Source organism: Triturus cristatus, chromosome 9 (genome assembly GCF_964204655.1).
Source record: "Triturus cristatus chromosome 9, aTriCri1.1, whole genome shotgun sequence".
Taxonomy (NCBI): domain Eukaryota; kingdom Metazoa; phylum Chordata; class Amphibia; order Caudata; family Salamandridae; genus Triturus; species Triturus cristatus.
This window is the reverse complement of record NC_140592.1, coordinates 1,009,619,140-1,009,631,751: the sequence shown is the minus strand read 5'-3', so window position 1 is coordinate 1,009,631,751 and position 12,612 is coordinate 1,009,619,140. Positions and strand designations below refer to the sequence as shown.

General features: G+C 45.5%; 2 protein-coding genes across 4 annotated transcripts in view; one reads left to right on the top strand and one right to left on the bottom strand.

Moving 5' to 3' along the window:
* Positions 1 to 3,028, bottom strand: part of VIPAS39 (VPS33B interacting protein, apical-basolateral polarity regulator, spe-39 homolog) — a 360,975-nt gene extending 357,947 nt beyond the window's left edge. The window contains exon 1 of one of the 2 annotated variants that reach the window (XM_085626643.1): positions 2,832 to 3,028. The gene's annotated coding sequence lies outside the window, so the exon portion shown is untranslated. Of the gene's footprint in view, positions 1 to 2,759 lie in introns of both variants that reach the window. The other variant, XM_085626644.1, reaches the window with a different exon arrangement.
* A 772-nt stretch (positions 3,029 to 3,800) lies between these two features.
* The window catches only part of AHSA1 (activator of HSP90 ATPase activity 1), a 128,037-nt gene continuing 119,225 nt past the window's right edge, over positions 3,801 to 12,612 (top strand). The window contains exon 1 of one of the 2 annotated variants that reach the window (XM_085626642.1): positions 3,801 to 4,312. In XM_085626642.1, coding sequence (XP_085482768.1) covers positions 4,233 to 4,312 — 80 coding nt within the window. In that variant the 5' untranslated portion in view covers positions 3,801 to 4,232. The remainder of the gene's footprint in view (positions 4,313 to 12,612) is intronic. The other variant, XM_085626641.1, reaches the window with a different exon arrangement.

Here is a 12,612-nt window from a genome sequence, read left to right as displayed (position 1 = left end):
CACGACCCCGGAAGCCACGGCCACGCTGGGGATAGAACTGAGGTTTGTATTCTTGGAAACCGGCGTTGGAGGCACCTCTGGAACCTTGGAAGTTGGAAGAACGGCCGGAAGAGCGGTTCCTGCCTCTGCCGGCCCTGCCAAAAACCCGAGGAGCAAAAACCTTTTTTATAGAAAGTTGGGCCTTGTCAAGTGAGGCAAAAGTGGAGACAAATTTGGACAGGTCTTTGACCAGGGAATCACCGAAAAGTAGGCCGTCCGCCTTGAGACCAGGGTCCTGAGAAGCCAGATTGGCTAACTTAGGGTCTAATTTGATTAGGATACCTTTGCGCCGTTCATGCGTAATGGCGGCATTGGCATTGCCCAATAAGCAGAAAGTACGTTGGGCCCAGAGGGAAACTTCTTCAGGATCTAGCACTAACTCCTCAGAGCGCGCTGACTCTGCCAGATCTAAAATACGGGCAAGAGGACCCACCATATCCAAAAGTTTGTCCTGACAAGAGGACCATGCTCTATCCACCCCCTTACGAGGGTCCTTGCCGAACTTTGAAAAGAAGGTGAGGAGCGGTTGGTCAATAGTGGGGGTGACCGTAATGTTGGAGGCCAAAGAAGGTTTGGGACATTCAGATTTCAATTTTGCTCTGACAGATTTATCCAGAGGTTGTCGTAGCTTGGAGGATATATACTCTCCCACATGGGGAATGGGAAACCATTCCGTCGAATTTGGATGTCTAATTAAAGCAGGATCAAACATGGGCATGCCCTCTGAGTCAAGAATGGGTTCGGACTCGAAGGGAGATAACTTTTGCTTCTTGGGTGAAGACTCGTCAACACCAAAAATATCAAAGAGTGGATCGTCATCTGTGTCACATAAATCATCATCATCCGTATCCTGGATAGTATTAATGACCAGCTTCTTAGGAACCTCCACATGTTTAAGTTTGGCTTTACTTTTGCCAAATGTCAAAGAAATCCCCTCCTTTGACTGAGGCCTGGGAGGAACATCGTCCTCAATCTTGCGCGAGGAAACCTCGCTGACCACATGTGACACTTTACGGGGTAAAATAGTGGAAGGAACCAGTTTACGTTTTCTGCTTTCCCCCGCAGACTGGGCCAAAGCTTTGGTCATCATACGCATTAAAGAATTCTCCATGGTTTTAGACACCTTCTGCATGGAATGTTCAACTGCAGACTCCACAGAAGAATTAATAAAATGGCTCAAATCCGATTTTAAATTAATATTTTCCTCAGTATCAAGCTCAGGAGAGCTGGGAACCTCCATTTCCATTAAAACTGGAAAGTAAAGGGTTAAATTGAGCAAAGGAACAAAGGGGCGTGTAGAAAAAAGGCTTGCCGGTGAAAGATGAGCTTCCAAAGGAGGTGTGGCCAAGGAAGACAGGCGAGCGCTGAGGGGGCTGAGAGCACGAAGCTACCAACAGCGCTGACAGGCAGCACAGAACACGAGAAAATGCAGCACTGACAGGGGTCACTGAGGCGAGTCTAACTGAAGCTGCGAGCGAAGCCGGTAAGATAAACAAAGCGCGCGCGCAGGCGCGCGCGAACAGACGCGCTGAAATTCAAAGACGGGGCTCTAACGGCAACAAAGACATCACCATGGAAACGCCGCGCAGCGAGCGGAGCTTAGGGAAACCAAATATACAGCAGCAGATATGCTTAAATACTTTATCGACACAATATTTGACAGAAGAAATGGAAAATGCGACTTATCTGACTGCGAGCAGCAAGAAAAGAGGACTGCTTGCGGTCAGATAAGCCCATATATGGTTGGCCTGTCCTGATTGGTTTGTTTTTTGGTATTGTTCTCCCCATTGGCCAGTAGTTCTTTCCTACAGCCTTCTGGGGAGTGTAGTTTTTCGCTTATCTTGCTGCTATTCTAATAAATGCAAGAAAAGATAGCATAATAGGAGCCTCCGGTCTTGCCATAAAATTGCCTTTGGACCGTTAAACTAAGTGTTCTTCAAAGAACAGTCTAGACAGTTTTGTTAGTTTGAATCCTGTCTACCTACATGCTCATAACTAAACCATAATGCCTAATGTCCTTTCTAAAAGATACGTGATGGACCGTCTATCATTATGCACACGTTTGTTTTATGTTGTAGAGCACTTTGAGCAATGTAACGGTGGAGTCTGTTTTTATAGCATTTATCAATGAAAAACCAACCTATGTAAATATTCTAAAACATCAAGAACTATGCGTCTAATGCATATTTGCTTCTTAAAGTATTTCTGCCATTGATCTCTTGCAGTGCTCTACAGAGACACCACTCAAGTGCTGAATGCACAAAAATAATACATAATTCAACCACTATCCAAGATACTAAAGATTTAGGCATGGCTAATCCCTGCTTGAATATGGAATTACGTTTACATACTAGTGCCTAAATCAGATGCTCGAACATAATCTCTGTAAACTCTCATTTAGCATGTCTTGTCACGAACTGCAACTCTTGCGCAGCCCGCCCCAGTTCCAACACTTCACACCAGCTACAATGTCGTCATCCACCACAATATAATCTCTTTCAATACACTGATGCAGCAAATAGATAAGCACCAACTAGCTAATCTTTCAACAAAAATGTCTCACTCAGTCACCTAAAACCTATTGTAATCTCCCTCCCTTCTACACTATTTATAACGTTAAGGGAGAGTGTAAATAAATGGCAGCATATGCGTCGACTGTGCCTGAATGTGTGACATAATACAGCTGTTTGAGATAATCGGCAATTGTTTCCCTTACACACCTACTCACGTGACATCACTTTGTCTTTGCTTAGGAATGGACATTGACGCCCCACTGCCCCATCCCTACTTACATTGACATCCTAGGCCCCTTCCTGTTCACACGAACCCTCTGTTGTATATGCTACCGCATCCCCACTTCAGGTATACTGGTCTGGTTGCCATGCAATACTGTGGGCAATGTAGTTCAATTGTAAAGACGAAGTCGGTCATTCGCATAGGAGTGTAATTCCCACTGGACTACATCTCCTAGCAGATCAGTTCCGGGTCCTAGTCGGTACTAAAGAACAGCAGCCGGCTCCAACGATAATGTGTGCATTGCAGTAGACATAGTACTCCACTGCAAACAAGGCGCCATTTTGTAAAAAGGATCATCCGCCTCATGGTCACCCAAAAATATGTATATCGTTCAAAACAGTGGCTGAAATAAAAAAAATAAAAAACGTATACAAAGAAAACAGCTTACTTATAGAGGCCGTCTATAGATTTAAAGATACGTTGTATAAAATAAAATGTTCTGCCATTCTAGGACCCTCATGTATTAATTAAATATGCCCGATCTATTGCTTTATGGTGTCTCTTTAATATTAATTTATTTACTCAACACTCAGAGCTCATGCACGCCCAAGAAGACACTTGCTAAACGAGAAATACGAAGCAACCTAAATATGGCGTCCTTTTTTCATTTTGAAAACGGTGTGGGCTGGCGTAATTACAACTAAGGCTACGGTGTAACAACTAGGGTAGCCGACTTTTGATCTGGAGAAGTGGACCAACATTATGTGGTCCAACATTCTGTGATTCTAATCTTTACGAATCTTTTGAGCTCTCCGTACCTACAAAAACATGAATGAGTCCACTGTGTGATGTAACTGGTGCTTACGTTAAGTGCGCCAATATCTTCGGATCTATTTCGCACGATATAAAACTGCTATATTTATATATGTATAGCGTCAGGATCAAGCTGCCTGACTTTAAAGAGGGGGGGGGGGGGGGGGTTGCCTTCATATGCGCAGTCTAAACTTCACTGTCAGCTAGTGTTTCCTGTCTGTTACAGCAGGAGGCGGGGCCGGAAGTGTCGCCAGGGCCGGCATTTTCCAGGCTTTTCTAGTAATTTCTACGCAAGGATCTCCCAATTGAAAAAGAAGTGACAGGCTGGGCAGCTGGAGGAGATAGTGCGGGGAGCAAGATCCGAAGCAAACAAAAGGGAACAGAGCACAGGACTAGCAGGCTTCGGCGAAGGCACCAAAGCACTCTCTTCTGGACAAACAACCGAAAAGCTATTGGGACTGGGAGCAGGCTCCCCAGCTCGCTGGATTGAGCGTGTCTCAGCAGTACAGAGCGTGCAGGCCCCAGAGGCACTTCGAATAGGCAGGCTCCTGGGGCACGGCGATCAGGCACTGCACCCGTTGGTGAAGAGCGGTGTTGAGCCGCAGAAAGAGGTTCGGTTCGGAAACCAGGAGAACGGAATCGGCATGGCCAAGTGGGGCCAGGGAGATCCTCGCTGGATCGTGGAGCAGAGAGCAGATGCCACCAACGTTAACAACTGGCACTGGTAAGTAGTCCACATGTCTAGATTTTTCTAGGGCTAGAGCTCTATATTTTGGTAGAGGCGTTGTTTCTAGAACATGTCCTCCGAATATTTGTTGTATTTTTATCGTGTACAGTTACATTATTTGTAGGTGTCTCTAATAAATGATCTCATTGTCCCCTAAAAGTCACTAAAAATAGATCCTGTAAGGTGACTACCAAAAGGCGGTGTTCCGGTGGTGCTGGAGAAGGGAGATTGATGGGAGCATGAACCAACCCTGTCGCTGATATATGGGAAGCGTCTGCAATCGGGGAGGTTATACTAGTCGAAATATACCTTTACAGTATGTTGTGTAGTGGCTCTCGCTAGAGGCGGTACAGTGGAGTCGGCATCGTCTTAGCCGGCTTCTGTAAACGGGGTTCCCTGCCTGTCTCTCATCTCCAACCCAGTTGAAAGTATTAGCACCTCCTGTCATGGCATTGGCGTACGCTCACACCTGCATCTTAAGAGACTACTGCAGCATTTGGTCTTCTGCAGTAGACAACCTAGGCGTCCTACGTGCGGACGTGGTGTCTGTTTACCCTCCTCCTAGATGTGCCATCATGTTGTCATAACATCAGCTACACTGACACTTCGGAAACCTTGTCTACCAGCTGTCCTCTCCTGTTTTTATTATTTTTATTGGTTTGAAAGAGCAATAGGCAGCGCACAGCAACAGTAGTACAAATAGCCTTGCATCCATATTAACGTCTCCACTATACAGCTTGAATAAAAGCGTCAATAACATATATATGCTGTCCATATCTCTGCGAACATTAATCACATAGTGAGTGATAGTCTTGAAAATATTCTAACCCCAAATTATCATGTACTTTACCTGGCCTCCATGGGTTCCTTAAATAGATTCCTTAGCTAAGACATAGCGGTCATTGCATGGGAGCCACTCAATCTCATTGGTGCAGCTGGTGCGCTCCTGTGCCTCCTTTAACCACACCAAACGTCCAACATGCAACAGTAATTTGTCTCCGTTCGAATCATCCCAGCCGAGATTTTTGACTAATAAGTACGCAAAGGATCAAACTTGATCGGGCTAACAATCGTATGTGTGTCGCATGGTCTCTGTCTAAACCAATACATCTGAGTAAGAGGGGAACGTTCCAGTCTGCAAGCAGCATTCAGTACAGGCTTCAGTGGGGATCGCTTCATTTTATACATTATTACTGGGGTATATTAAATCCGATAAAAATATTTAAATTAGAGCGGTTACAGCCTGACAGATTTCTAGGGTCCTGGCAACCATCATGGTCTCAACCAATCACCATTCACTCCTGCCGTTTCCACCGAGTATCTTTTTCTTTTCTCTGCATCTTAAATGGGTCTCAAGACTTATTCTCTGTCACATCGAAAACCAGCAGACATTCAAGTTGAGTTGAACTCTGTGATGGGGTTTAGGCTCTCCTTACATGGCTCGAGAGCATGGCCACTTGGAAAGTAAAACATTGAAAAAGAGAACCCTTCATTTTTATTAAAGAAAAAACTAAATGTAGTAGCCCATTCAAATATACACTTCAAAGTTTCTTTATTGCTAAACAAGGCATAATTGAAACAGCAGTTGATGTTACTAAAAGTCTGAGCGAAAATAAACAAACAATTGTTCCGAATATCTATTTCCTTGGAGTGCTCTCGTACATTTTGCTATTGAAAGCTATAGCTATTGAGGCTAGCAGTTGCTGTGACTACATTAAATAGAAATGTTTGCAATTCACTTTCTAGCATGTAGTACTATATATAACCAGGCCAGTGGACGGTGTAGTGCTCAATAAGGCAGACCAGGCCCTTGGCATCAAATGAAGCGAATGACCCGGCGGATTTGGATCCAATTACCAGTGCCGCAATGGCTATTGCTTTCATGATCCACCCTCATCTCTATAAATTTGGTGAAAGTTGAGAATGTACATACTGTGGCATATGTGTTCATGAACTTACCTGTCCAAGACCATTATGCCTTCTGGTGGATAATTCAGCCTGTAGGTTCCTCACCTTTGAATAATCTAGGCACCCAGTCTTGACCTGGAAACTTCTCACACAGCTCTCCTGGCACCTGTAGGGCGCGCTGACTCCATGTCGACAGCAGAAATGGTGCCACGGTGATGTCACTAGAGCCATATATTTAGCTCCCACCCAGGAATCCTGGCGTTAGTTCTGGGTTTGTTTCCGCAAGTTGTGTTTCTCTCCTAAGATCTTGGAGGAAAATATTTTTGTCTATATTCTAGGGATACGTCTCCACCAAAGAAGTTTAAGTTTACCTGCGCATGGTGTGATGCATTGATAACCATTTTCCAAGTCTTCGAAGGGAACAAGGCATGGTCAAAAGGGGGGTAAAACACTCCTTTTCGATCGGGAGATCACAATCCAAGTCCTTGTTCAAGGCTCCATCCTCTCCAGAGCTGAGGTTAGTGGTGTACTTCCCCTCTGGCTTTGCTGATGTCACCAGCCCGGTTCCTGCTCTGCACCCTCCTGTGCCGAGGGTAATGCTAACCATAGTTCTGTGGCCTGGTACAGATCCAACCTTCTTCCTTCTGTCTGCTGGACATGTTCAAGAGAGTGCAGCTCTCTCTGGTGCATTTGTTTGCCCCATGGGACTATTCAGGGCTCCACTCAAAGTCCAGCGTTTGGTGCCATACGGGTTCCCCCTAGTGCCATCTCGCTTTGGTCCTTGGCTGGGTTCCTCTTCAGAGCTGGCCGTGTGGATGTCAGTGCAGTCAGTAGCACCGCCTTTGAATCTACACACAGCTGCCAACACCTGCAACACCCCTGGGCCTTCCTCCATGCTTCTGCCCTCACCTGTTCAGGAACCACTCTTGTAACCTGTAAAGAACACGTGGTCTAGAAAAGCAGCGTGGTGCCTCTTGAGAAGAGAAGTAGCAAGGAGGAGGATCTGGTGCCCAAAGGTTGTATTGGAATAATATAAACCATCTCTTTGGGTCAGACTGGGACCAGCAGTCCTCAGATGGCAATGGGGAGCCTGATGATGCTAACCTATTACCCTCCTCCGACTCATGGCATTTGATAGCCCTTCAGAGTGTGTCTGACATGAATATTGACTCAATCCTTGGTTTAGCATCTGCGAAAGGGCTTCATGTCATACAGTGCTTAAGAAAGCAGCTGAGGTGTTTGTACTCTTTAATTTATTCATGGAACCACTCACCGAAATCCTCAACTCCTCTAACGCGCAGTATCATTTGTACGCAGATGATACACAACTATACTTAAAGATACATTCCCTAGAAGACATCAGATCTCTTAATTCAACGCTGGAAAAAACTCAGACCTGGTTGGCCAACGGCCACCTAAAACTAAACGCCCTCAAAACAGAATTCCTCCTAATCGCTCCTCCCTCCAAAGTAACCATAATTTAAGACTGACTGAAACACCTAACAGCACTCAACTGCCAACCTCTTATTATCGAGTCAGCGAAATCGCTGGGAGTAACTTTGGACAGAAATATAGATATGCAAAAACACACCAGCGCAGCAACAAAAGGAGCAAACTTTCAGATCAACACTTTAAGAAAACTAAAACCCTTCCTGCCCGAAAGGACTTCAAACTGGCAGTTCAAGCACCAGTTATTCCAAGAGTGGAATATGGGAGTGTCTCTTTGCGGCCTTCCCAGATCCTCAAAAGCCCCTCTAAGAGCTTCAATCAACGCAGCAGCTAGACTCATTACCGGATCCAAAAAAACCTCTCACTTCTCCCCAGACCTCAGATCCCTTAACTGGCTCCCCTTCGAAGCCAGAATTCATCTAAAAATTGCATGCCTGATGCATAGAGCCTTTCATCATAACACTCCCAGCTATCTAGCTCTGAAATTGGTGCTCTTGTGTGGTAACAGATCCTCCTAGAAGTGGCAGTAACCTACTGAAACCACGAAGAAAACCTACAACCGTACCTTCTCGGGGATGGCGCCCTTGATCTGGAATGCATTGCCCTCTGAAACCAGACTAAATCCTTCTATTGCAGCGTTTAAAAAAGAAGATAAATTTCTTCTCGTAGCTAAATTCACTTGAGCCAGGCTTATATGTGTCTATAGGACCCTAGATTTGTATGGAATTCTATGCCTGTTACAATTTGCCTATATACCTATACAACCCTGGATTTTTATGGAGCTCTGTTAGTTACAATTTGCCTATGTATCGCCTACATTTGCTTGGTAAAGCGCTCTGATACCCGCAATGGTCTTGTTTGCGCTATATAAAACCTTCAAAATAAATATTCTATCGGTGGAGTATTGACTGATGCCCTACAATTCAACATCACTACTCTCGAATCTCTGCTTCTCTTTAATGAAGCCCTTAAAAAGCTGTAAAGGGTCCATGTTCCTAACCTTTATCATACCCAGCGGTAAACCAAACAGCATTATGCTATAGACCGTCTCTTGGAGACCCAGCTTTCTCATTCATTCATCCCTCCTCAGGTAGTATGGTGGTTCAAGTCGCCTCCACTACTAAGCTGAATTCAGGAGCTTCCACTACCTATGCTCACCTGATAGGGAGGCCTAGGGTTATGCTTGCTAAACACAGCTTGCCTTTTGGGCGGTTACTCCCACATCCTTTGGGATATTGCAGCACTGGAGGTCCCTAATCTACCGTAACACTACAGAGGCCATTTTGCAAAGAGAGTATGTGGTGAATAGGATGCTTCTTTTCACATCAGAGCAGGCCTAGGCACAGTGCACTAGTTGTGAGGGTCATGAGCTCTTCTGTTACCCAACTGAGACATGCATGGCTGCCCTATACAAAGTACATTGATTAACATGCTTTTTGACTGAGGTGCTTTTTGGTCCAAAGGCAGACATGCTTAAATGTTTCAAAGAGTGTACAGACGCTGCAAAATATCTAGGAAACCTAAAGCCTTCAGTTGAGGCTTTTAATTCTGACAAAGCAAATCCGCACCAGCTGGTAAATAGTAGCATTATCCCCTTTTTACGATCCTACAGGGGCAGGAGCAGGGGATTTGATTTCTGGTCCAGCATCTTTTTTTCTCCTCTTCACCTGCACCACCATGGAAACCAAACTAGCTTCTCTGTCGGAGGATGGGTTTCTATAAGCATGGAATGCCGTTACTTTAGACCAGTGGGTCCTGCAAATCATAGCAAAGGGGTTTACTCTTCCAGCAGCATCCTCCTCAATTCCCTTCCCCACATGCCCGCACTTCAGAAGATTATCCACAGACACTGCAAACTGAGGTGGTGCCCCTGCTGCAGAAAGGAGCAATGGTGTTGCTACCAGAGCAGGAACTTGAGTAGGGGCCCTACACTCAGTACTTTCTTGTGGTCAGGAAGGACAACGGCCTTTGTTTGATCCTAGACCTCAAGCTAATGACTTGATACCTGTGCAAGGAGAAGTTCAGGATGCTATCCCTCACTCAGGTTATGCTAGTGCTGGATGCGGACGATTGGATGCAGTACATGTGCTTTCATATTGCGATATTCTATTCATATTAGAAATACTTTCAGTGGCCGGTTCCACTCGTTACCAATTTACGAGTCTTCCCTTTGAATTGGTTTTTGCATCTTGAGTCTTCAAAGTGATGATGGTGCACACAGCCCATCTTAAAAGGGTGGGCATCGCTGTGTTTCTGTACCTGTGACTTGCTGCTCAAAGCTGATTCGCCACTGTTGGTGTTGCACCACCTGCAGATGACTGACTTACTTCTGTAGACTTATTTATGATCAATGTACCCAAGTCTCCTAGAATCTCCTGTTCATAGAGGATACAACCTTGCTCGAGGCATTCTCTCCTCCGAGAATCCATGACATTCTGGATGTGATTCCGATGTTTTGGGTGAGAGCTCTGATTCCAGTCCTGAAAGTCTTAAGCCTACTCTGAGTTCTTGAATCCTCCTGGTCTCCTGCATATGCTGGCTTATGTAGGTCCTCCACAACCACAATGTGGTATGTCAACAAGCCAGGAGAAGTGAGGGGTCTCACCTGCCAGTAAGCGCTAATGCCCTGGACTTGGTCACACCAACATGGGCCAATGATGGTAGCCAACCATCTAGCTTTTAACGTCCGAGTCAACAACCTAGGTCACCATCATCTTGCCGACCACAGGTGGGGTTTTTATCCAGAAGTGGCTCAGGACTTTGACCTGTGGGGCCTGCCTTAAGTGGACCTTTTTAGGTCTTGTGAGCCAAAGGCTCGAAGAGACATTTTATATGTGGGTTTTTCAAAGTGCTACCCAGTCTTTTGGCTGGCCTAAACCTTGAGTGCAGATCACACATGCACGTGCACAGCTGCTCCTCTGCTCATTGCATTCCCCCCTCCCTTCTCACCCAGCCCTTTGATGCTCTGCTCGATTACTTTCACTTTCGCCGCTTTGACCCTTGCATTCCCCCCTCCCTTCTCACCCAGCCCTTTGATGCTCTGCTCGCATCTCCCTCCTCCCTGTGAAGGGAGACAGTCAGAGCCATCCTGCTTGATTAATGGCTTTGCATTCCCATGTGTTCCCGTAGTAAACAGGTTATATTTTGATTTCCCTCTACCGTGACTCAGGGTTCTTTGGGTTCAAACGTCAGCATTTCTAGAATGTAAACCTCTTGTTGGCTGCGCTCTGGCAGCTCGGACTCTCGCACCTTTAAATTACATTTTGCCAGCGTAGCCCATGTGGAATCAGATTACGAAAGCGAGACTTGGCGCTGCCTGATGTCTGTGTAAATAGAAAGAAGAGATGAGTTTCTGTCCATTGATCATTTTCACGGAAATTAAAATACCCGTTTCTGCCGAATAGTTCAGTGTCTGCCTTGACACACCAGCTCTTCCGTCTTGTTAAAGATGTGCTGTTGACGAAAGAGATGCAGGGCCTTTCAAGATCGCTTTTGTTTTGAAACAGATGTAGATTTTTTGGACTGAGCTCACATACGGGGTACCTCACGCCACCCTTGCCCCAGCAACTCGGACACTGGGGTCCCACTGCAAAAGGAAGCACTGAGACCGGGGAGAGCTTATTCCTGACATACCGACCTCACGTCTGGAACAGTAAGTTACACTAATGCAGCTAATGTACTGTATACGTGTCTCTTACTAACAGCCCCCCCGGTGTCTTTCCTTCAAGGGGATGCCCGTGGGTGGGGCAGCCACACCGACGAGGACCTAGCCTGGCAGCAGGGGTCACTGCCCTTCACAGGGGTTGAAATGAACAGCTGGAAACGGCGGCACGTTTGTCATCAATGCAATTCAGCGTCAGCTCTACGATGTGTGTCTGAAAAGTTGGCGCCACAGTGCACGTCTTTGTATGTCATGCTCTCAAAATAATTCCGGTATTGACCTATGTTTAGCTTCATTGACGTTATCTGTCTAGTGCTTCGTACCACGATGCAAGGTGTCTAAGCGCCTTCATGAATCCTTGAGGGAGTTAGAGTGCCTCCCTTCTTTTCAAAGTTGACAGTATTTAGTGCAATTTCGTTATTATTTGCAACGACTCAAGGACGGAAATGCGTAGACATGGCTGTAAAATTACTCTTAATGAAAAGAAACGTTGGTCGCACTATCTTTTCTACTTTTAAAGGACAGGATGAAAAAAGCCAATTAAAATGTTTCTTGTACTAACCATGGTGTTTTATAATATTCCATACATTCATTTAGAAATATTGGGTCCTTTTAGCATGAGTTCGTATGTATAATGCATGCCTGTAACTGATTCGCCTCTAAGCAATTTTTAAGAATGTGCATGATGCGTCTGAATGGAGAGCACAGGTATCTGAAGCCCTTCGCTGTAGTGACAGCTCATAGCAGGCATATAGCTATCATGTTTGGGCAACATTTGTTTTGCTCCGTGCTTCTGTTATTTAGGTGTATTCTTCTAATAAAGTAATACTCACATAGGATTACCAGGACGACTGGCTTTAGAATGCCTACATTTTGATACATGTAATTTTGCTTTCCTAATGAAAATGCTGCAACTTAATTAGCAAACAACTGAATTTACAAATTACGGCACTGAGGAAAATGACCCAGGATAAACACGGAAACCAAATTAAACCTACAGTCTCGGAGCACGCAAAGGGGCAGTTCATATCGGGCCTTGCATCCTCCTTTCTATGAGGTTCTGACAGCAGCACAAACACAACACTTGGCATGTCACAAGAGCTAACACAACCAATAGTGCTGCGTTTCAAGGTCTAGGAATTATTTATTTCCACGGTGCCCCGTTATCTGTAATATTCTCTATCAAGAGTGTTGAGTTGACGGCATGAACATGAGCACGGTGTGCACCCGTCGTCAGTAGGGCAGGGTGGAGCCCTGCTGATGCCATGTGTGACCCTGG